This window comes from Megachile rotundata, chromosome 5 (genome assembly GCF_050947335.1).
Source record: "Megachile rotundata isolate GNS110a chromosome 5, iyMegRotu1, whole genome shotgun sequence".
Lineage (NCBI taxonomy): Eukaryota > Metazoa > Arthropoda > Insecta > Hymenoptera > Megachilidae > Megachile > Megachile rotundata.
Window position 1 is genome coordinate 6,382,224 of NC_134987.1, and position 27,566 is coordinate 6,409,789.

At 31.6% G+C, this 27,566-nt stretch overlaps 1 protein-coding gene across 1 annotated transcript in view; it reads right to left on the reverse strand.

The window, feature by feature from the left end:
- Positions 1 to 27,566, reverse strand: part of LOC100876884 (uncharacterized) — a 146,184-nt gene that overhangs the window by 110,399 nt on the left and 8,219 nt on the right. The window contains 1 exon segment of the mRNA XM_012291727.2: positions 18,987 to 19,210. Within this exon segment, the coding sequence (XP_012147117.1) occupies positions 18,987 to 19,210 (224 nt within the window).

Here is a 27,566-nt window from a genome sequence, read left to right on the forward strand (position 1 = left end):
ATTACAAAAAAATTCGTCTTACTGTCTTAAAAGTGAGAAAACAATTAGAATTTCAAATCTGTTAATACCGCTGTTCCTCGATTACTACATCACGCTGTCAATCACAGAGTTCCTTCGCTCTATTTTGCCGTTCCAAACTTCCCAATTGTTCCGCTATACATATTTATCGACAGACATCGGACGAAAAGTTGTTGTGGCCAAGTATTATATCGTGTAAATACTTAAAGAGAGTTTGACGGCCAGGTTTTATAAGACTGAAAAGTTGAAAATAATTCGTGTTAATACCCAAGAAAGTTGTTATTAAAGGAACTTCTTAAGCAATTTCCGATAATGCTTTCAATGAAACTTTGCGGGCTCTGCCTTTTCCTCCTCTTGCACCGACAAGAAAGTAAAAATCAATCTTAATTACGACCCTGTAGCATATCATACGATTATCTAGTATTCAATACACGTAATTAATTTTCAATGATAATATTCATTGGAAACGGTAGTCGCAAACGTTTATAAATTAAAGATACGCTTCATCAACTGAGGTGTACTTCATACGCTTGAGGTGTACTTCAAGTTCAAGTTTAAAATTTAGCTTTTTAAATATTTAAAATATTTTAATTAACAAATATATAACGAATGTAAAGGTTTCTCTAATCGCACCTTTAGAAATTATTATATTTTACTAATTTTACGAACGTAATTTTAACTGTAATATTTCGAGACATTAAGTATTAAATCTCGTCCCAATTATACATTTATCTTAAGATGCCGCCCCTTTTGTGTTTATTTACATACAGTATTTTTAATCCTTGATATTCCTTTATTTCTAAGGATCTATCGGTTTTAATGCGACACCTCTGAAATAAATTGCTGGATTATTCAAGCGTTACGTAATCTGAACGTGTACTATCTTTGTAAATAACGCGAGATTCGCTGTTTATAAGACTTGTGTGTTTCTCGTGTGCTTCGATATTTCCCGGGGAATTACATCGTTGGAAAATCCGGGACTGCTATTACGATTTCCTAGAATAAATAATGGGTGATTGACATAAAGTACGGTTGAATAATTAAGGGAATCTCTGAGTTAATGATGCATTAAGCTTAAAGATTTGATTGATCATTAAACTGAAACTCATGAATTTTTTTAATAACCATTTCTGCGTAGTTGAACAAAGTTAGCAGGAAAGTCTGTACCATCTTCATGTTAAATATCTCTATTCTTATGTAAAATATCAGTGAACGCCAATTCATCAAAACCTGCACTGAAAATGCACTCCCGTGACAAAAGCTTCTTACTGTTTTAAAGTAGGTTTGAATGATTGGCTTTAAAGCTTCATTTACTCTCTGCTACACGATATTTTTCCTATTCTAACTAAAAATACGATATTCACTTTCATCCGCGAAACATTCTTCCACTAATCTTGAGACTTTTCAACAAATTTTCGGGCGAAAATCAGTTTTTACTTATGTCAGTAATGTACGGTTCTCTTCTTGCTATTCAACCATTATACCGATAGTTTCTCATTATTCTACGCACAGTTTCACCACTGATTTTCTTTCCACTTTCATGATAAACTTCTGAAGCTAATTGTACAGCACCGCAATGCGGATTTTTGTTAACGTCGTAATTTCCTGTCTTCTCTTCCATTCAAAATTCGAGTTTGTCTCTTTTCTTAAATTCGACGCGATCTTATATCTTTTAATGTCTGCCACTGTACTCTTCGTTGCTAACTATGCTATTTCTCGATTAGTTTAACCTTTCCTTCTATGGTAAATTACAAGTTGCCTCTCATTGAAACTGGTATTCTTTCTCTTCCCTTGCATGTTTTTTAGCTGTTTTCACTTGGGAGTGAACTCATACTGGAGTAAAATTATATTCCAGACGTTTATGTATAAAATAAAACTACTCCGCAGTTCAAATAGCTTTAAAATGTTGCTGGTTTGTATAAGGTGTACCGGTGTCCGAATGTTAATGAGATGTGAAAATACAATTTGTTTAAAGTTATTCAAGTAAATATTACAGCAGAAAGTTGTTGATTTTCTAATTAACAATGAATTCATTCTGTGAAGTAAGTAGTATATATAAATTAAGTTCTCCTATGAAAAACAACAACAAACGTAGAAGTTGTATTGTGTGTGAATATTAATGTGAATGACTGTATTAATACATACACTGTGTTAAATACATATGTCTTACGTAATATACAGCATAGAGACTGTTATTGTCTTTTGTATTGTATAGAGACTGTTATTGTTTCTTGCAATTATAATACAAACATATTCGTGTAACTCGTAAACCTCGACGTGTAATCTTAAGTAAAATATTTCACTATAAATTATTAAAGCAAATTTTGTATGTAATTACTTGTGCAATCCAGTAGGAATAACATTGTGTAATAGCATGGTATTCAAACACAATTTTAAGCTGCCAACTTTTTTGTAACTTCAAATGTATATTAAATTACATTCTCAATGTTTGTTGTAATATCAATTTTAAATCATTGTCAAAAATGTGAGTATTACATAAAAATCTACAATTCCTTTTCATAATGTAACATTTTTAACAAGTTGTATATACTTATACATAAATTTAAAAATAAACGTAATTTCATTTCAACTTTATAATTTATTATTGAATTTACATATAAGTATTTATGAAGCGTTAAAAATATTGCAATGTGAAAATGAAATTGATTTCGATGTAATACTAATATTTTTAACAATAATTTAAAATTAAATACTCGTACGATTAGACTTTCGTTAAATCACCATCATGAAGTAGTCTTTTCTTCATACATTATTTGACAATAATTCGATTATGGAACATAATACAACAGAATACAGAACGTCGTGCAAAAAAAATATTTGACTTGAATGTTCTCAAAAAGGTCGGTTCTCTTTCCTATAATAATTTAACTCGCACTCGAAAGTTAAATCAAGAAGTTCGCGACAGTAACAAATATCCTTTCGAGCTGAATGTCTAAACGGGCTTCGCAGGATTCGATGAATTATTTTATCCTTCTGATTAATGGTTCAATCTCGCGTTCTATGGAATTCGAAATTTCACAGAATTTACAGCCATTCGGCTTCGGATCGTGTGATCGACAGAAATGACGGACATTTTTAACAAATATGAATGTAATCTCGCGGAAAGTCACGAAGCCAAGCATCGGCCAACTCTTACCAGAAATGAACAGCTGCTGAACGAGAAACCTTTCAAGATTTCTCGTTTTAATTCGCAGGAAAATGAAATCGATGGCATTGACATTTCTTCGATTACCGTTTTTAATACTTCGTACATTGTACAGCTGTCGAATTAGAATGACGTACGAAAATTTCACTTTTATGGCTATAACATTATGTTATATGGAAAATTGTCTTGGATCATGCAAATTATTACTGAATACGTTGATAACGATACATAGTAATTTGTTACTATGCATGTTTCTGAATAATCTTTTGAAGGGAGAATAGAGAATTGTCATCTAAATATATAAAATAAATATTGTAGTAAACATTGAAATAAATGTTGTACTATACAGGCTGGTTCACCACATTTTGCCATCTAGATTTGCGTCGTTATTATTATTCATAGCAAACAATATTTTAGATGAAGTTGAATGGTTTTGAGAGAGGCATATGCTGGTGGTATATTTGTTTTTAGGTGGACGTGTAAAGGACATATGAAGGTCATTAATGTTTTTTTAAATGTAATCATATATTTTTTATTGCATCAGCTAATACTCCATCATATTATTTGCAAAAAAGTATTAATCTATTTATGTGAAAAAATCGTTAGTTTAGAAGATATTTTAATTTTAATGTCTATTTACAGAAAAGATTCAATATGGCGACCATTTTCATCAGAACACTTTCTGAATCGAGAAATTAATGACGTACTGACATTCCGTAGTGTATAATCTTTCTGCATGTGTAGCACTTTTCCCAGCTTCAAAATAAACTGATAACATGTCTATCTTTTCTTCTTTGGAATACTTCATTACGAAGTGATAATTCACCGTATCATCGTATTCGTCGTATTAGAGACGTAACAGAGACAAAATTTCACTGTTACTGCGTAACAAAAAAATAGCAAAAACTCATAATTCGTTTGATGACACGTAACCTCTCAAGGCATGTAGGAAAACATTTGCTGTTCAGTTAGGGCAATTCATAATATTGACCAGAAAGTCACGATTTCCTAACAGGTTAGAATTAAAATACTTCCTAAACTAATGATTTTTTCACATAAATAGATTAATACATTTTTGTAGAGAATATGAAGGAGTATCAGCTATATATTGTAATAAGTACTATACTAAATAGTATAATAAAGTTTGTATGTTAAAACAAAAAAAGGATGTTCGAGAACAGAAATCATTGCATATATTTTACTTAGTAACTTCACTGTTCTTTTACAAAGGGACTAAACTTGTCACTGGAACTACAAAAATCTGGACATAAAAACAAGCTTGAGAATAAAAAATGTATTCCATATGTTTTCTTTAATAATCTTCCTGTCATAAAATGTCATCGAAATACATAAAAATGTGAGAGAATAGCTACCATGTTCATACAGGAAGAGAACTGTCATACTGATGAAAAAAGAGGAACGCGTATAAAATGCAGTTGAAAACGTATTCATAAATCACAATCACTTTATAACAGATTCTAATGTATTGTCAGAATATTCATCACTATTATTCAAAAACGGAATTATTATTCAAAAGAGTGAACTTTTAATCCTTAAAACGTGTTAAAATCAGAGAAAGAAAGAAAATCCAAGAGCTTTTGCTCGATTTATATCGTCGATAAAAAATAAAGGTAAAATATTGGCACACCGAATGTCTTAAGCTGATTTTGAACGGTCTGAAACTTTAAGCGGTTTCGAAGAGTATTTCACGTTCTGGAAAATGATATTTTACGAAACCGTGAGATATGTCGGTACAAGAATCGAAGATCGCAATCGATATAAAGTCAATCGGTTGAACGGTTGGAAGTAAGTTCCACGCTGTTAAGGTGGCCGTTCTTCGTTACAGACCGCACAAAAGTTTCGGAACACCATACGATGGCAAACACCCAGGAATTTCCGGAAAGCGATATCTCGTCCGTTGGGAAAGTTTAAGGCTGTGTTATCGTTATTCGTGCCAACGAAATCGGCCCGACAAAAGCTCCCTCGAAACCAAACTCGATAAACGGCTTAACTCTTTGGCCATCGATCGATCTGCGACACTTTGCCAAACTCTTTGAACCTCTTCAAACGTTACAACGCCCGCTGCAAGAACTTATTAAGCTCGATTTGTATTAACACCTTGACTGTTGCAGCGAAAACAGTCTCTTGAAAGACATAGTACTGAGAGATTTTATTGATACATTATCGATATTGTTGATATAAGAGTGTATTAAGATTTTTATTTTACCTCATATTTATTTTTATTTCAATTAATTTTATTTTGCTGTATTTTTATTTTTTTATATTATTAATAATAATAGTACTATCCAAAATATTTTCACTTTTTCTCCTAATTATCCTAATACACCAAATTTATAATCTTCCTTAATTTTTAATCATAAATATCATAATTAGATTACATAGACATAAAAGGAACAGCTAAATTGTAGTTTTTTGATTTAATTGTATTAATTTTCCTGCTACACATATAAATTTTATATATTTTAGATATTGTATATTTTAAGAAATTAAACGTCACCATTTTTAATTAAATTTTTCTTTTCATAACAATTTTCTTTTTATAACTTCTTTGTAACGTTATGAAATATAAATTACGAAATTGTAGAAATTGACCATCATTTTTGTTCGAGAGATTGTCACATATCCTTTGCAATTTCCTGTTTCGCGAATTCGTTAAAATTTACGATTTCTATGGGCGAGCACCATGCGGGCAGCAGAGTTTGGAGGCTCAAAGCTCATAATCTGGCCTTTTAAATTTATGTATCCCGTTGGTAGAACTAATGAAGCTCATTACATGAGATCACTTCATGCTGGTACTTCAGATTTTACGGCTGTCAAGAATGAATATCAAATATCTCAATGTTTCAAAAGATCATAATGAAACGAGTAGTTTACTTTGCGAAACATTTTATTATTCTTTATTTTACTGCGTTCAAACATGTTAGTTCTGTAGATTCAAATTAAATAAACGTAACATCATGCTGTTAATATAATTTACGAAACACGATATGCAAATATTAGAATTAAATGAATGAAGAGACAGAAGGTTCGCAGTTTGGGTGCGAAACGAAAGACAATATGGCGTCAATCAGGTGCTCGGGAGGTTCAAACGAATTATACGTTGTTTATGTATTTACAAGAAAATTTACCAAAAATACATCATTCGTATTTATTCAAAATTAGTATTTGTTTGAATCGAAATCAAATTTTGTATCAAATATAATCTTGATTATTCTGTAGTATTTAACTGAATAATACTAAACACTACCGAAACTAATATATTACACAAGTTTTATGTAAACATATTTAACATTACTATCAACAATACTTTTGACAATCAATTAAATAAGTTATAATTCATATTAATTGTCATGTGTTTCAATACATTGAATACAGTTTTTCTAAACTTGATACCGTTTGCCCGTACCTTTAAATTTTCCTTAATATTTCGATAATTTTTTAATAATTCAAATTCACATAACCACTTTCACGCACTGTGATGTATGTGGGTCTCTAATTCTTTTCTTTAAGTTTAATAAACAATGACCACATGCATGAAATAGTATAATATAATGCAATTGTACAAGAAAGTTAGATTATCTCTATTTCTAACTTTAGAAAAGTCATTCCTGAAGAATTTAAACGTTCACATATTCACACAGATCACGTTATTAGCGATAATCGATTGACCTATCCATTTGAATTCTAAACACAAACTATCACATCTAATACTCAATTAGCAATTCAAGGTCATGGAAACATGATTTGATACGGTCTGAAATTCACATTGACTACACATTACTGCTATGTACGCAGATATGATACAATAGTTTATTGATAGATTAAATTAATTTATTTCAACTCAATGCACGAGTCTGCAACATACTAAACAAATATGAACAAAAATTTCTTGATTATACTTAATAATATGTATTAAATTCATACACTATAATAATTCTTATAATAATTCTTATATTATATCAATTCAAAAATTGTACATATATTATTATTTAAAAATGTATTTAATAATTATATTTTCTTAAGAAATATATATACAATATTTTTAACAATTGTATTTACTCAATAAACTTAAAAATATATTCAATAAGTATAGATACAAAATTAATAATTATATTTGATTTTGTAATTAATGATTATAAATTAATAATTCTACTGATGAAACTTAAATTTTGTAATTCAAGGTCACTTCAAGGTCAAACTACAACAGGTCATTGAACTCATTTTAACGTCAGTTATAATTTCAAATAAACAAATTTATTTTATGCAAATTAGGAAAATTGAAATAATCTGAACATTATTTTCATGTAGTTTTTTTAGGAGTTTTTAATATTGCAGCACCTAATAGATGAAAACTGATTAACTTTTATTCAAAACATTTTTTTCGCAAATTGTCAAAAATATCTGAAACACTGTACATTCTACATTTGTTTACCTTGTTGAACATAAATATGTAAAGTATATTATGCAAAAAATATAGAGTAAAGAATATATCTCAGAAAGTCTCCAAATACAAAGCACTTATCACCTCTACAATTAAATGCAAAACAATTATGAACAATTTAATTGAATAAAAAAGAATAATTAAAATATAATTAAATGCAAAACAGATATTTATCCAGTTATACACAAAACAATTACAAATTATCCAGATATTATTGGTACATCTATTTAAAAATATATATTTGCTTAACTTTCGTAGCAAATTACATATATCTTCAAATTATGATATAATGTTATTATAAAATTAGTATTACATAAATTTTCGAATGGCATTCATGAGCATTGAAGCACGTTTTAGTATAAGATTAGTTCATCGATGTCATGTTAACCCTCATAATTCAAAGAAGGATTAATTCAACCCTTCTATGATTATTGGAACGTTATCAATCTGCCAAACAATGATCTGTTGTGTCACGTGTGAGCAATTCATACGTCCACGTGCATTTCAATGAAGCAGAAATGGAGTTGGTGTGCAAGATGATGCTAGCATTGTCGGGGATCCGACGAACATTTACGTTTATGCTGCAGTTGCAACGTGTGCTTATCGACATCGAGCGAGCAACGTGCATCGTTTCGACGCATCGCGTTTCGAATTGCATTTTCCAGGCTGTGGGTGCATCGGATTTACACTATCTAGGCTCCGATATCGCGAGAAATTCTAGCCCTCGGATTCTCATGAACACGGGGAGGATTTCTGTGCCATTATGCACTATACGTACGTAGGGCCATTAATAGATATGATGACCATTCTAGTGATCAAGTTTTAGCTAGTTGAATAATTAACTATTTATTGCCGATCGTAGTGGGATTCCAGGCATGATTCCATTTGCATTCCTTCGTTTGCTTGTCTGTACACAAGCTGCAATTTTGAGGCTTTTGATTTGAAATTTTGAGGGTAGACTCGCAAGATACACTAAATTTGTCAATTTAAAAATTAAAAGATAAACAACTGTAAAAATTGTGATATTAAGAATTTCCATATCTGTTTGATTTTTTTAGAAAATTCACAAAGTATATAATTTCCAAATATTTCCAATATGCATCTATTAGTGCAAAGGGGTGCTCCCATGGAGCAACTTGGCGTTATCTTTTATTTACATGTAATGTACTCTTGTGAGGTATGTTAATACTCTTATAAAACGCGGCGGAGGCAAAAAAGTGTGAATCGAAACACATGAAGATCGTTCAATTGAAACGATGAGTGAGCTAGATGAGTGAGCCACTATATTGACACTAATCTGCGATGACATTCGGAAAAGCCACTATTGTGGATCGTCCTACAGATGGTATCCATGAAAGCCACTATAGTCGCGCCTAAGAGGTTAAATAATCAGTTAGTGAACAAAACTTACTCATTAGGCGGCTTCGCGCTACAGTGACATCCTACATCGCAACGGTTACGGTCTTCGCTCCTCAATGCCTCATCATCGTTATATTCGTGCCCATTCATGTAACATTTATCCTTTGCCAATTTTTTCAAATGATCGCAATTGTAACTTTCAGGACAACAGTCGCCGGAATTCTTATATATCGGTTTGCAACCGAGATTCTTGTAATATCTCAGAGGACCTTGACATTTGTTCAGATCACACTCTGAGAGTGTCGACAAAATCGATTAGTATTTTTGTTTTTAAGTCACGAATCAATTTATGCAATTGGTAGTAGACATTTTATTCGAACATATGGACTTTTAGAAATGTAATTGTAGCTTCTGTAATTGCTTAACTGTAAGTTCAGGAGTGTACATTGAGAAGATTGTGGAATCAGTCTCGAGTGCATTTTAGTCATGGTTTGCAATGTATTTGAAAGGAGGTTACTATATTGATTGAGATACGTTTAATGCAAACATGATAAGTGAATAATTTAATGTAATTTTAAAGAGCGTGAGTCAATTTAATTGCACTTGTTTCTGTAAAAGACGATGAGTATCAAAAGCGATAATAATTTTTCTTCTACATGGATATATTAATATGTTGCATCGTAAGAATTCAATAACATGTAACTAAGTAATTGAGATAATATAAGAATATTTCCATGATTTATTTATGTAAATATTGCAAATGATGTAAATAATTATTCCGATTGCTACAACACTTTCTCAGTGACAAAAAATTTGAAAGTTTTTATAATATCCAAAATGTCATCTCCAGTTATTTCGCTAAAAAATTAATTGAGTTTTACCAATTCTCCATTGTTTTGCATACATCCAAGTTTTGCATACTAAATGGCAAAAGGTTGTCGATAACGAAGGTGGTTACATAATTGATTAAAAATAAGAACTTCGTAAAAATTTATTTCTAATAGTTCTGTTGGCTCATAAATTTATTTCTGATAGTTCTATTAGCTCATAAATTTATTTCTAATAGCAGTCGAAATCGGAAGCATAAATTTTTCCTTCCAAGTCGCGGACCACCTTGGTGACAAGAACACAAGCTGTTACGCAAGCTCTGTCGTCATGGTGACATCCAGGATATTACCAGGCGTGAAACGCCTCTATGATGTCCCATTGTGCTGTCCAAATAGCTGCTAAATCCGCTTGTCTCCGTGGCGACAGGTCGCGTCTCTGCTCGCGAGAGGATTTCGTTCATTTTAGAAAGAAACGCTCGAGCAACCTCCTCATCGCGAGATCATAACGTGTCCCTCGTAAAATTCATTTACTTTTAACCTCTCGTGTAACGTATTAATGGAAATGCTGCAACTATGTTGGCAGATTTTTATTGCAGGGAAAATGTATCAACGTTTACACGTAATCTTGTGGTTTATTCATTTTATATATTTCTTTGATGTTTTAGAGTAATAGGATAATTAAGTTTCTCACTGTTTGGGGGATTTGTACGATTTTGATGGGAACTGGGTGATGATTAATTTGATGATAATAATAGAGGGATAGAAACCTTAATTTATTAACTTAACCTAAATTTTCAAATCTCCAAATTCTCAAATTTTCAAATTCTCAAATTACCAAACCTTCTTATCTCTAAATTTCCAAATATCCCAAATTTTAAAATTGCAAATTTGCAAATCTTCAAAAACACGAGTTCATTTGTCATTCGTCTCAACCCCGACGATTCTAATCATCGATTTTCTCTGCGATAGAAAGAAGATGAAGTTTTCGCGACCTCAAAATAATCGCACACGCTCCACTTTACTCGCGATTATCGTCTCCGCTTTCTATGAAAGATGGAACGCACGAAAAAGTCGATATTTCGCGGCTTTAACGTCGCGCAGGCGTCCTTAAGGGTGCCCCATCCCTTCGCCTTCTTATCCCGATTTTTCTCGATAATTCACCACCGAATTCCTTCACGACAGAATACTCTTATATTTTCCGCTTTTCTTTCGTGTAAACAGTTATGAATTTTTAGAATAGTCGAAAAATGAATGTGTTAAAAACAACATCAAGTTGAATGACAAATTATTCCTTCGATTGCTACCGTTGGGTTGAAGAAAAAGTAGAGTATTTAATTTCATAATAAGAAATAAAGGTACAATATTCTATAACTTGTTGACAAAACCTTTTGATGTAAAATCTGTAATTTTGTTTTGAAGTAATTCTTTTAATTAAACCTTTAATATAGAAGTTGAATGAAACCATATTTAAAAAATATTATTGAAAATGCTTCTAATGTAAAAAGAAAGCAAAAAGTAGAATTTTTTTATATGAAAATATGAGAAAATGAGGACAAAAGTATTCGTATACTTAAAATATAGAAATAAAAAGAACAATATTTTCTATATTATTAAGTATATTTAATCATATGTAGCTGTATATTAAACATTACACTTATAGCAACAAATGACCAAAAACCAATAACATTATGTAGTAACTTGAAATGACTTGAAATTCACGAGACCGTAAGAAATCGCCAGGACAAAAGTATTCGTACACTTAATTATTGCTGGAATTATTTTAGCAGGAATTTTATAAATTAATATTTTATGTCATAATCCTTCTGGCGTATCACTTCACGTAATATATCGGGCATTGACAACCCTAAACTTTTAAGTCAGGTTCTATATTACACCATTCTCTTTTTAATATTTCTTTCAAGTGTCCTTTCAACGTTATATCATTTCGCACATTTTTTTCTAGTTTCGCCCGTATACTGTAAGAATAGTACATTTTTGTGATGAGAGTAAGTAAACTAAATGATAAGAATATGAATTTACTGTATAAAGGTTGCACACGTGCAAAAAAAGAATTTGTTTAAATTTTCCGACATTTTATAATAAATTGATAAAGTTAAAAAAATATATTTTAAAATAGCCCAATCCTTCATGAATAAAACAAAAAAAATTTAGCTGAATTGGTTGAGTAGTTTCTGAGAAAAAAATTCCTAAGTGAACCCTATTTTCGCCAAAATGGGCAAAAATTGAAGGCTTTTCATTACTTAACGAATTCGAAACCGGCCAAATGATGACTTAAACCCCCTCTAATTTTACATGGACTGCAACATATTTTGATTAGAGCAGAATCGGAGATGGTGACTTTCAAAAGTGATCGATTTAGCGTGGAATGATCCACGTACAAACTTTAAGAATTAATATTTTCAGTCGTGGAAAAATAAAATAAAAATAGTATAAAATTTCGAACAAGGTAACAGAAAATTAAAATTAAATTCTAATTTTAAAATAAAGGTAGAATCTGAAAAGACCTCGTGTTAATTCAATATGACTGTAATGTACAGCTTTTAGGGTACCAGATAATTAAATTACTATTTAATTCGATATTAACTAGCACTTAACGTTCACTTCATGATTAAATATCCTTTAATTAACAACGAAATTGTACATATTGGTTGAATAAATTTAGGACTGGATGTTGAAGATTAATGTTTTATTTCAACATGCCAAATTCAAAATAGGAAATGAAATTTCACTAAAAGCTTCTTTCATTACTGGTTAACTTTCGGTTGTTAATTACTTCCATTAAATCGAGTTTAGAAATTTCATTTTTGATTCGATCGTGTTTGTTAAAAGATTAAAATTGATTGAATCTCGATTGAACGCGAATTTTTATTTCTTGTGAGATGCAAGTGAATTAAAGATTGAACTTTTGATTGCGGTGTACGAGTTTTAATTAATTGTTAGAGGTTAACAGGTAGTTGAAAAAGTTCTTAATTAAAATTTGCTTTCGAAAAGTTTTAATCAAAAATTGTATATTGTGCAATTAAAAAATCATTAAATCGATTGGATTTTAATTCTTAATTAAGGAATATTATCGGTTGTAGTTCTATCGTTCTATTGTTACTGATAATTAAAAATTTCGGAAGCATGGCACTTTCTGACTTATTCTTTAGTTATTGTGTTAAACATATTTTCAAGTAAAATTAAATATCGAAGTAAATGAGTAATTCAATAAATGACTCCATTATCTCAATTTTCATAAACATAAAATCAAGAGAAATTTATAACTGTTCCAAATAATTAATTCAGAGTATCAAAATCAATAATAAAATTTGATTACACTTTTACTTTAATTACTTTTCAAAACATGTAAAATCACAAGAGAAAATGTTTGAATATTATTGGAATTATTGGATCATACATATAATATAAAACTGATATTATTAAAGTTATAAATTTGTTTATTAGTCAATAAAATTATAATCAATTCAGGGTATAAAATTATCATAAATTTTTCTTCATAAAAGTTGACTTTTACTTATATAAAGTCATAACAAATTCTTTATGAAAATTAAACACCCTTCAAAGAAAACAGAAACACCCTCCAAATATACAAATACGTTAAAGAAAAAATCTGGTAAAAACATAAAACTATTATACATATATACATCACAGTAAAAATCTGGTAAAGATTGCTCTCGTAGTCTCACTTTCCAATCAAACACCTTAAACGCCAAGAAGAAATTCATTAACACCATCAATCACTCGTCGCTCAGCAAACATTTACGAAACAATCTTCCAAGCATACGAAATTAAAGCATCTTCCGAAAAAGCGCAAAAAAGCTGAGGAAGCGAAGAAAGAAGGGTGCGTGAAGATACTTTAAAAAAAAGAAGGGGGTAGCGAGGAGAAGGGTAGAGTAATAAAGGGTGCGCTTAACGGGCCATTACGTACACCATAAAAAAGATTAAAGTTAAACCGCCATTATGCAAAATTACATTGCTCTCTGGCTTTTCTCTCTGTATCGTTATTGTACACACACGCGTACCTATGCTCTTGTGTGTGTTTCAGTGACGCACAGTTGTGTAAGTAAACACACGGACACGCGAATAGAAAAGACGAAGAGTACGTTAATTCGAGGTGGAAAGATATTTCATGACTTGAGTCGTTAGCGTTTAGTTTCCATAAATTACGGAAGACACTATTACTATTCTTTGAAAGCCGCGAAAAAATTGCTTCTGACTTTTTATGGATGTATCCGTCTTTGTGTCACTTAATAATTTAAGTGAAATATTCTCTTGATACAAGACTTGTATAAATTACTATAACTACCCTCAATTATGATCACAAAAATATTTGTAAAAATTGTTACCCTCAATTATGATTATAAAAACACTTGTAAAAATTGTTAAAACTACTCTGAATTATCATACAGAAATCTTGTAAATTCATATTAAAGGATTTGGGAAATTGTTTAAAGATTTCATAAATAAACATTGTTATTATTTTTATTACATTTCAACCTATTTTGTGTAATAGATACTACAGAATTCATTGATGGAAAATTCTGTAAAAAAAACTTCAGAATCTATCATTTTTACCATTTTTCTTCATTTAAAAAATATTTACAGATATTCATAAGAAATTTGATTTATTAAAATGCAGAAAATCTTATTACTCTATTTCTATTTCCACTTTGCATGTGTATGCTTGCTTTCAATGAATCGTCATTTGATAACTAATCAATTATAATTAACCCCATCAATTACTAATTATTTAACTAATCACTTAATTGATTTACTGATCGATTACTAAATGATTTTCAATAGTGAACTAATTGATTACTAATTGATTCTAATTAATTAACCTGTAGCTCAGAATAATTCGAAACTTGATCTGCGAATGAAAACAATTATTTTTCGAGTGCATTTAAGAAAATAGCAAGTTTTAAATAAACACAATTATAAAAATAAATATATGTTAAATAACTAATAAATGGTCTTTAACAAGTAGTAAATGGTATAATAACGAGTCAAAGTGTAATACCTAAAATAAAATACCCGAATAAGGGATGAAGAAATACAACCCACGTTTTAATGTCGAACACATTAAATACGTGAATCAATTAAAAAGTGAAATAGCGAAAGGATTAAAGTTTCCAATCCTAATCCATCGAAAATTACGACATCGCGTGACTAACTCGCAGAACGAACTTCTCTTTTATAGGACTTCGAATTCATGGAAGGGAAAAAATGAAATAGGTCCAAAGGCGAATTCATTTTTCATCTAACAAATTTCTTCTCTTTCTTCCTCACTATGAAAACTCATTACCATACTTCGTTACGTATATTTCAAATTACGTTCGATAAAGCTTTCGGATTAAACTGATCATAAATTTCTGAGTAAATTCTCTAATAATTCGTCAGAGACAAATTTAGCGTTGGAAGAAAGAAATGGAATGGTGAAATATTAGGCATATTTTTAGTATTTGCTTGTAAAATTTGGTCTATTTATTTTGAGAGTGGTGTAAATACATTTTTGAGAAAAAAAATATTCTTGTTTCGAGAAAATTAAAGGTTTGCATACTAGTTAATTAAAATTTAAATAACTAGCATTCTAGTTAATTATGTCAAGTCTGACAATATTTCTACTTATGTAAAATAAAACAAGTGTAACCACGTGACTCCACCACCTATATATATCACTAACTATAAATTACGCTTACACCATTTTCATAATAATGGCTACGCAAATTCTTTTACATTGAACAAAATTTAAAATTGAATTTAAATCGAATAATTTCAAATTGAACAAAATATTGACATTTTTAAAAATATTGTTAACTAGTTATGAATAAAAAGTATGCACTAAATTATACACTAACACCACTTTGAAAGTAAACGATCTATTTGCTGAAATTGTAGAAAACGGTAAAAGAAGCGTATCTTCCGCATTGTCGATCGAAGATTTCGGTTCGAGTAGCCATATTGATGAACGAAAGTAAAGCTGGGGGCAAGCGAAGCGCACTTCCACCATCAAGAAACGAATCTTGATTAATGGTGTAAGTTTCCAGCGTTCCAGGCGACGACGTTCGGAATTTATAATGAAGGAATACATTAAAATGGTCCATCGCAACTGAAACTCGAGCTCCTTCTCGCGACGCCATTGTTCCCCAACCGCTAATCACGGAAAAATAACGTCGTTTCTCCCTGCAATTAGTGCCTCATCTTTTGATCGATGATGGCAATTACGCTTCGAAAGTGCCGATAGAAGACAAAGGGACACATTCATCAGTCGACTTCGAGTTAGCAGCGTTTTATTATTAGTAGCAGTGATTAGGGGAAGTGTTATTCACATGAACGAACCCTTTCAATACCGCGGTTTTCTCTCTTGGAAAGAATTAAGAGAGGAACAATAACACCGATTGTCGTGGGCTAACCATGCGTATTTTTTTAGTTTTGACTGAGATTCCAGATTGAAACTTTCTGGTACAGTCTTAACCCTTAAGCGGAGGGTAAGGGATCGTTTTGACCAGAACAATAAACGTCTTCTTCAATTCAAGTGGTAAAAGCCAGTCGTTTTGAAGGACTATTATGTTTCATAAAATTTTTGAATAACTGAAAAATAAAATATGCTGTGTTTTTGTTTGGAGTTTATTCAAAACTACCATTTAACATTTAACTATCATTTAACGTTTAGTTGTAGTCGTTTAGTTACATTAATTGGACGTAAACTATTGGCCACGTTCTAAACGCTGTCAAAACGTTTAATTAGTGAAGGTAATAGAACAATGATTTGATTTCGATACGTTTTAATCCTGGTAAATGTTATGATTAATCCAAAACCAGCGTATCAATCGCTGCAGAATATTTAATAGTTAATAGTTGGATGCTGAGAATTCTACAGTTAATTTAAACCGATAAGTCTGAGATCTTCATATGGCAAACCTTGCGTGTTGTAATAATTACGTGTCTAGACTCGAATAATTTTAGCTCGAAGAATAGTTTTCGTAGACGTTCTTAATAATTACAGGTTTCATTGATTTATCTGACTAGGTATTTTATTGACAGATAACTGATGTAATGATAATTTGTGATATTATTATATAGTGAACATAAAATAGTATTGAAATGTCACGATCGAAAAAATGTGCAGAAAATGGATGCTAGATGTACAAACAAATTTACAATTACCTTTTTTACAAAATAAAAATGTTCAAATAATAAGTAATAAAAAATAATTTATAGTAATTTACAAAATCTTCTAATTTATAATTCAGAAGCTTTTTCAAAAAAGCCCTGTCAAATATTATCGTATCGATTTTATGTAGTGAAACAAAATAATTATAAGTTTTAAAAGATTCGCATAATCAACTAACATAACAGACTTTCATCAAAATTTAAATCCTACGAATAACACAAGCTTATATACTTGCAAATCGTACAAGTTTGCTGTTTTCTAGGCTTCCCACATCTTAAGACGATATAAAGCGAAGATTAACAAAACCTATTTCCAACGCAAAATTATTCACGCGATCCATTCCACCGTGTCGTAACAGTAAAGCGATAACTTGTTCGCGATTATGCCAGCTCACAACAGTATACATTTTCAGGATGCAAATTCTCGCCTAACCGTCGATTTTACGTTCATCCTTGAATCCTCAATTTGAATGTAGATCATGGTTACGTTTCGTAATGACAAATTCATGAAAACTAGTCTACAAGTAAATAGACTTGACATATTAATTCTTAAAACATTGAGCATACCAATTTTAACCTCTTTTTAGAAATTTCCTTACCATACATAAGTTTCATACACAACGCAAAACCAAGAAATGAACATAAAACAAGTTATTTATGCCCATGTTTCGCATAATTTTCGCCTCAGACCGGAAAGTACGCCACAGAAACGATCGATCGATAAGAAATTCTGTCGATATATCGGAAGTGTCCAGACTATTGTCTTCAATTTAAATTTAACACTAGAACTGTCACACCAGTTAAATTGACTGGCAAATGTTACTGTTAAAAATTTCAATTTCGTCCTGCATAACCTTTCTATCAGCTCAGAAATTATAGCTAGTTTCGAGAGTTGAAAATCCTAATTTTGGTACCTGAATCAAATTTCTGTAAAATTAATCGGATTAAAAAGATTTTTCGCTAACCAAGCAACTGCGTGTTTCGACGAACTCGCCGAATAAATTATTTCGATCTTTAATATTCTTAACACTGGAAAATTTTTAAAACTCTTACTTCGTGTTACAATTTTTTCGCAATACGATGACGTTTGCAGCGATAAGTAAAGGTGTAATGAATTTTATTTTTGTTTCATTTATTCAGCATCAAAATAATTTTGCATCGTGGCTACTTATACCAATACCAGTCATTTTGACTGGTACTTCTCAAAGTGGAAAAGTATTCTACAATTCGTTTACCGAATCCGAAATCGTTTAGTAGATATATAGATAGATTTGTCGATGTTTTCTTAGGAATTTTTATCGCGCATCTTATAAGATGCCACAACATGAGCATAAACATGGCAGCGATGTAACGCAACATAGTCATCGATGTTTCACGCGGTCATTTCGTACACCGTAGTCGTTGAAACAGGAGATAATTCTGCTTTATGTAACGTTATTTTACAAGCCCTAAAAACGGTGAGACGATTGAAAATCTCTGAATTGTTGCAAAAAGTGATGAATATACCAATGGTTGCTTTGATATCGAGGATGGTGAATGGTACGAACATGAAGAAAGTGAATCAGAACAAAATGAAATTGAACTTTATAGTGAGAATGAGATAGACAAAGAAAGTGTTTTGGAAGCCTCGGAAAATGAATTAGAAAATATTTGGAATTTACGTAAAAGTAGTGCTTGTGTGCTTTCAAGTTCTGAAGACGAAAATAAACGTATGGATCATCAAAATGAAATTGCTCCAGTTAGGAAAAATAAAAGGGTCTGATTGTATTACTATAGCAACAGCTGTCATTATGCAGTAGTTATAATTCCATAAAATGGAATTCCTTATGAAAGATAGTATTAAATCAATAAATATAAAAATCTTCTATTATATCTTTTGTAAAAACCAGACATTTTGATTGTATTTGATAGAAATAGCTCCGTCTTAAAAATAGTATTAAATATCTAACTGACCACTTACCTTGTAATTGCTGACCGCATGAGCGCCATCGTAGATGTACAGATGATCGTTGCAGTCCAATTGTAGTTGATCAAAACGTAGCATAAATCGTTGAAGGATGCTATGGGTTTGAAACGTGATGGTACAGTCGAGGTCTTTCTCGTGTTGCGATATGATAACAGCCCCATCTATCTTTCTATAGAGATCACGCATGAAATTCTTCTTGCACACGTCGCTTATTTGATCTGCGAACAGAAAAATAATGCAACTTGAGAGAATTTATAGTGGTGGGTTTTCTAAACAATTTATTACTGACGAGACTTTGCTACTTTCGATGCTACCTTCGTGTTATGTACTTTGGAACTCCGATTTCGTTCAAAGTTTGCACGGAATATACGAAATAATTTTTAGAGACCACAGTTGCAACTTCGTAAAACAGAGGAGAAATTTATATTTGTTCTTGTAACTTGAATTTGGGGAGGATCATTTGAGGATAATGTGAAATGAATTTATTATGATGGAGAACGGTACATTTAGCAAACTCAGGACAGTAAATGTGACACTTGAAGAAGTTATTGAAGTTTATTTTTATTTTATCCGCTGGTTCAAGTTTCTAGATCCTCAGATTCTCAGATCTTCAAATTTTTAGGTCCTTAAATTTGCAATTGAAAATTTAATCATCAAAAACTTCATTCAAATGTACTAGTGCTGTTTACTACACCACATTACTAACCTAACTAACTTATTTTCTTTCCCATAACGATTGTATTCTAATTTTATTACGTCACATCGTAGTAATAAATACTTGAGGCAATTTCAAGGTATCATAAATAAAATGTACTCCTCCAATAATGTTCTTTCTAATGTAACTTTCTAATTTTATTGCGATACGCAGACATCAGCATATAAATGGCCCAACTTTATTTCGTGGGCGCATAAAACTGATCGAATTCCGTTCGTTTTAATTTTCACGAAAGTACTTCGCAAAAAAGCGGGGAGCATACAACGGGCTGTAAAAAAAGTTACGGTCGTATTACCGTTGGTATAAGTGCTTGCATTGATAAGAAACGATTTTATCGACTTTTAAATCCACTCAAGTGCACCAGACATCAGGGCCCGATGTCTGTCCCTGCTGTTGGCAAGCTAGGTCGAATTATCCGATCGATTGACGACCGATTGATTCGCGCATCGCCAGGATAATGGCTCGAATTCGATTTCGATGCACCTGCGATTAGCTTCGGTCTGCTGCATTCGATGAGATAAGAGGGGCGAAAAAGAGTTTTCGCTCGTTTATACGATCATGTTGACGATACAACAATGAAAGTATTAACATTAACGCTGGGACCAAAGGACAGGTATAATGAGAGGCGATGCAGTGACAAGGAGGCAGGAGAGAGACGAAATAATACAATTTAAATGGCTGTGCTACATGAAACAGGGTGGAGATACGATTTCGACGCGGTATTTCGAAAAATGTACATAATGTTGCAAATATGGCACTCGACAAACAATGTTTTATATGTGTACATTCGTCTATAATTTATTTATAACTTATTCATAAGAAATGCTTTGTCATCTATTTGTAATTTAATAATAAATTGTAATTTGTAATAAATACGATAAATATTTTGTACCATTCTTGTAACACATTAACCAGTAATTTATTTGTAATAAATATTATGTCATTTTCTCTAACACTGTTACGGATAGAACTAGTCGAACGAGGAGTCTCAGAGCATAAAATGGGGAATTTAAAAGTACACAGGCAATTTAACGAAATTAGCGGGGTTTTCGGGGACGACTGGTCAAGAGCAGCAGGCATGGCGAGTCCCATGCCTCGAAGCCACGTACACGGGGAAATCTGTGGCCATATTCGTCGAGCATCATGAGTGTTTCGGCATAAAAAATACCATCGTAGCACCGGGGGTAACTAATCCGCCCGGGAGTGGTGGTGCTCACCAAAACACCGAGGGCCACTCCGCTCGGGAGAGGTGAGAACCCGGGCGGGGGCGAACTTGCTTGCCCCGCGCTCCGGTTGGCTGTCTGCGGGATCGGTCGCACTCGAAGACGATAATAATTAATTTCTCTAAGAAATGTACATGTGCGTGGTGCACATGGCAAATGGCACGTGGCACATGCTCTCAAATTTCAAGTAAAACGCCAGTTAATAAGTATCTGATCTACCGCGGAATGTCGGCGAATCCTGGTACGCACTTCGGCAGAAAAGAAAGACATTCCTCGGCGACGTATCCTGACACGTAATTTCCAGAAACGCGTACAAAGGTGCGGATCGCTCCGGTTGATGGCGGATACTGGCAAGTGCTGGCGCGAAGGCTCGGCCGCAAAGGACGAGCGGCATCGCGATGTTCGGTGGTTCGGTCGCAGAGGGATGGCCGCGAAACAAAGAGCGACGGAGAGCACGTGGCAGATTTCGAAGAAATCGGCGTAATTGCTAGGAGATGTTGTAGGGGAATGAAACATATAAAATGAGCGAGGGCACCGGGGCCCGGGCTTCACTTCATTCTGTCATTGTGCGCTTCACTTCATATTTGGTCATTGCGGACTTCACTTCGTGTTTGTTGCTTGAAAAACCTTTCGTCTACTTGATACATTCGTTGATAGCGTTAAATTGTCACATTGCCTTTCCGATTAACACTCGCTGCGGGACTTAATTGTAATACATTTGTTATACGTCAACTGAAATACATTTGCGCGTTTTTCGCCGTCGAAAATTACATTTGTTCTGATACAAACACGTTTATCTGTATTTTTTCTGGAATAAATTATTGTTTCTTTATAAATTATTTCTTCAAGTATATTTTGTGGAGTAATCATTGTAGTACACACCTTTTAGTTTCAACTTTCCTGTGTTGTAAAATTGATATAAATATTTCAAAAGTTAATATTAGTAATATACAGAAAATTTACAACAGATTTCTAATTATTAAAGGATACGGAATTAAATTCATTTGATTTAGATTTCCCGCTTGTCTATACATCCAATTTAGAGGGACAAGCTTTGCTAAACATCAAAGGTACCGCCCGGAGTGTTGCCTCTTGTTATCTACTCTTTGCTACAATTATTAGTCCAAATGACTAGTTCCAAGTTTCACAACTTATATTACAAAATTCTGATGTCCCCTCTCGTTATATTTCTTTGTGATAAATAATGGTTTTCGGTGTTAGTTGATATTTTAGTACTTGATAATTTTAGTAGTAACTTGGTAATTTAATTGTATAGTTTGATTTGAGAGTTCAACTTGCATAGTTTGATAACTTGATTATTTAATAATTTGGTGATTTTATAATTTGATTATTTGACAACTTGATGGCTTGACAATTTAATAATATGACAATATGTATATTTTGATAATTTGATAATTTGATAATTTGATAATTTGATAATTTGATAATTTGATAATTTGATAATTTGATAATTTGACAATTAAGAAATATGTAAATTTGGTAACTTGAAAATTTTCGAATTTAAGAATTCTTACATATAGTAATTTGTATATTTGAAAATTTAGAAATTTAATAATTTCAGAACTTGATAACGTAAAAATTTACAAATTTCAAATTAAATGGAAATCTGGAAACCTCATAATTTGGTAATTTGGCAATATGGAAATTTGGTAATTTAATAATTGGAAAATTTGATAATTTAGAAATGTTTAAAATGTGCTAACTTCATAATTTGGTAATTTGATAATTTGGTGATTTGGTAATTTGGAAATTTGGAAATTTGATAAATTGGAAATTCGGTAATTTAGTAATTTGGTAAATTGGTAAATTGGTAAATTGGTAATTTGGTAATTTGATAATTTAGTAATTTGGAAATTTGGAAATTTAATAATTTGAAACTTTAAAAGTTCGCAAACATATTAATTCAAAGATAAGAATATTTGAATATTTAATAATGTAATAATTTAAAAATTTAAAAATTTAAATACCTGAAGTCTTTGGTAATTTACTAATTCCATACTTTAATAATTTTGAAAACATAAAAATCCGAACTACTAATAAATACAGAAATTTGATGTTCCAAAAATTTCAAACTTCTAAATGTTCGAATTTACTATCTCCTCTCAACAAATACCCGATTTCTACTGAACTAAAAAATCTATAAAACAGAAAATCTTTTACATTCCATTTCATCGATTCCACCGATCTCACAGTTCGCAAAGAATCCTTTACAACTCACTAAAAACCACGATGATCATCTGTAAAACAATAGCACCAAGTTTCAATTCCATTATACGATTGAACCCCTCACTTCCGGTCTTCCGATTCGGAACATTCCTTCAACCTATCACATCCTAGCTGTTTCCTCTCCGGCCGGCATCCAAGTTCAAGCATCACAAACGAACAGAAACGTGTGCGGGGGCAGAGAAAATTAATTCGCGAATTCGATAAAACTTGCAGGACAATTTCACGGCTGGAAGTCGGTGTGTGTCCCCCGTTCGTTTGGTAGGGTTCGTTTCGAGGGAATAAAAAGAAACGGAAACAGCATCGAGGATGAGAAAAGTGTGGGGAGGGATGTCGAAGAAACTCGATTGAAAAGTTTTTCGCTCGTGTTGCCCGGGGCCATCGGAAGCACAATCGTGAGATAGTTTTCCGCGTGGTGTGCAGCTGCGAGATCTGCTCGAATGTGGGCCGACAACGGTTCACGGGAAATTCAGGCAAGATTTTTCGATAAAACTGTGCATCGCGTCGGAGGTCACAGAAAGAACTATGCCTGACTTTCGCGATCATCCCCTTCGGGCGTCTTTCGACTGTTTGTAAATTGAAAAGAACCGAACGAAAATGTTATTAAATTGTCGCGTTAGATCAGATGAGTTGATCAAACCTGCTATATGATCACGAATTCTCAATATTTTCACTGTATTTCTTCTTTTGGTTTTGTGGGCAATTTTTGAAAATTGGGACCCAAGCGTTGCAGTTATCGAGTCGAAGTGTCGATTTTGTGTTTACATTTGACTCGAGCCGAGCGCTAAATGTAGGAAAGGACAGAGGCGAACGAGAGAGGCTATTGAAAATTAAATTTTTAGAAAAGTCTGACGAGTAATGGTCTTTTGGTTCCATACAAAGTCGCACCTCAATACACTCGAAAAAACAAACAATATTACTACATAAACAAATGTTCAAATTATGCCGTGTTTGGTCTTATTTTGATCAGGAAAATCTCACAACTACATTGGTAAAAGTAATATTTAATAAAACCAAAAAATTAAAAAATTTTACTGTTGCATTAGTGTTGTCACATTGATATGCCGGTTCGGATTACATTATATACGCTGCTCGCTCGTCAAGTGTCAATATTCAAGGGGAGAACCCCCTAAGTGGTGGGGATAATAACGTTGCAGTTATCCAGTCCATCGTTTGTCGCAGTTATTCAGTCTTTACTGTACTTCAAATGTATTCTTTCTGCAAGAAATACATGTTCATTGTTTTCTTATTAGTGTTATCTGTAAGAGTTAAAATGTGCATCTTTGTAAACTTGAAGAAATGCATAGAATAATAAATGTAAACATATAATAAAAATAATAAATAATATGATAAATGTGTGAAATGTATTTTTTTGTTCAAAATCAAAGAAAAGTTTTGTTTCTTTATAACAAGCAAACAAGCAAATAATAGAAATTCATGTGTTCATAAATAATTAAACAGTATAACTATCTTTTTATTTTTTTTTTTAAATTTTTGCAATCTACAGTTTAAATTAATGGGAAACTTTTAGCTGTGTGTAAAGAAATGAATTTACCTGCCATCTGTACGAAACCCTTAGTAACTAATCACCCGTAAACCACGTGTTTGTGTTCGAAGATATATTAATAAACGACTATCAACATATATTATGTATCAATTCAACTGTTTCTGTCTAAAATCATCTAAATCTGTCTCTTTTTCGATAGAAATATCCATCACATCACTGCGATCGTCCAAATTTGGTTTACCTACGAATCCAATCACATCTAAAAATACCTTATGCCAGATTTATGGTACACGGTTTATCCATTTGCTAAATTAAACTCTAATTCATATTTATAGTTCCAATGGTTTCAACATGTGAAATGTCCATTTAAAATAAGGTAATATTAAAGCGGGTCGTATGAATATTTTGTCTTTAACTATAAATATATTTTTATGTATCTAAAAGTGTTTACACTTGGAAACAATTGTGAATGATGTCTATGATGATCAATACTTTATTGTGGTATTTGTATGATGATTGGTATTAATTCTATATTTATAAATACATATATTTTTGGTTTTATAAATCCATACATTTTCAAATTAGTATATTTTTGCATTATGTTCAAATTTGATCATTTTTAAATTGTAAATTAAATATTTTCAAATTTTTAGGTTTATGTATTTCTTATTTCTTAAATTTCTACATTTCTTAATTTCTAAATTTTTTAATTTTTCAGTTTCTCAATTTTTCAATTCTTCAATTTTTCGATTTTTCAATTCTTCAATTTCTTAATTTTCCAACTTTTCAATATCTCAATTGTCAATTCAATTTTTCAATTCTTCACTTCTTAAATCCTTTAATTTTCCAACTTTTCAATTTTTCAATTTCTCAGTTTTACAATTCTTCAATTCTTCAATCCCTTAATTTTCTAACTTTTCAATTTCTCATTTTCTCAATTCAATTTTTGAATTCTTTAATTTTCCAACTTTTCAATTGTTTCATTCTTTAATTTTTTTTTTAAATTTTGCAATTTTTATGTTTCTAAGTTTTTAAGTTTCTAAATTTCTAATCTTCTAAATTTCCAAATTACCAGATTTATAAATGTCTAAATTTTCAAATCGTTACATTAGCAACGCAACATCGTCCAACACTAACGCTTTGAAATAAAATACTTTTACTTCAGTGCTTAACATTTCGACCAAAATGTCGCTTTGTTTGTCATTTTTAATGAGACGGAGTAAGCAGCTGGTCACTAATGGGACATGGTTGTTAATGGGTACATTACCTTAAGCTTTGCTAACAAACAAAAATTGTACTTTTCCCCCCTAATGATGATTACCTCGATCACTTTTCTTGGTGGGGCCTTCATCGCTGGCAAAGCAATCAAATTCGAACGAATTCGACGCCATTAATCACAGTTATTAGTCCCGTAGCTTTCCCGCGTTCAATTCTCACGCTCGATGGACACACATACTTGCTCATAATTCACCGGCACAATGGGGAAGGTAGACGCATAATCGTCGCCGAAACGTCGATATTAATGACGCGAGTTCTCCGGGTAAATTCGCACTGGCTCTCGAAACAACCAGTTTCCGCTCGTAAATTCTCCAATCGCCGGAAAACCTCGTTTCAAAAAAAAATTGAATTTCAACTAATCGCTCCGAAAAAGCATCTTTACTATCAAACGTCGATAAAGATGAGTGATGTATGTCCAAAAAGTGATCATTTTACCTTAAAAATTTAGAAAAATTGAATTTCTATGAAATTTTAAATATATTTGATATTGTTGAAACTTTTAAAATTGTTGAAACTTTTGAAATTTGTGAAATATTTAATATAAATTAAATAAATTTTATGCAATAGAAATTGATGTTAACTCAGATTTATAATTTTGTTCGCAAATACGAAAACAAATGTTTAAAAATAGCATAGTACAAAAATGTTTTTCGTAATTTTTAATTACACAATATTGAAGATTTATGCATTTAAAATTTATTGCATTACATAATTTTACAGTAAATAATTGAGGTAAAGGTAACTTTTATTTCAATCACTTTAATTATATAATTTTACATCAATCGAATAAGATACAACAAATAACCTCAAATAAATAAAATAAATTTAAATAAAAACTTGAATAAATAAGATAAAATAAATAATTTTCAATAAAAAATAAAATTTAATACAAATATTTATTTCAATGAATAACCTAAAAAATTTGTTTTTTATTTTTCATATTTTTCATCAATTATTTTTGTATCACCTCTAAGAGTTCCACGATTGATTTTATTTTCAAGCTTAAAAAAAATTATGCGATAAAGGGTTATCCCTTTGTACTCTCAGATTTTGTTTTAGTATTTAAAACGTCCTCTCAGAGGGGACAGTCAAGTGCAAAGGGTTAAAGGGAAGCTCCCTACAACCTACAAAATGTTTCTCTATAGTATCTCAAAAACTAAACACCAGTTCATACATTTTTCGCGTTTCACATATCACAAGGTGCCATTTGAAGACAAGGACTTTGTATGTAGATGAGGACATAAGATTTGGAGAGGATATAAAATTTAGAGGTCAGTACATAAAATTTGGAGACAAGAGCATAACAAAAGAGCACCGTGTTCATTGAAAAGATTCAAATGCCATGTGATTTGAATCAGGTTATAAAACTCAGGTTATAAAAGTAGAAAAAACAGAGTTAGCTGGGCATTAGACAACAGAAAACCATTTAAATATTTATTATTATTAAGCTTAATTCCTTGAACTACAAGTTTTTTCACAATTGCGTTAATCATTACTATCAAAATTGTTAGAGAAATAGAAATCGACATCAAGATAGGCCATGTGCCTTTCATCAGCTCACATCCCCTTCCTTAGGGAGCGTCCATATTATGCCAGTAACTGGTACT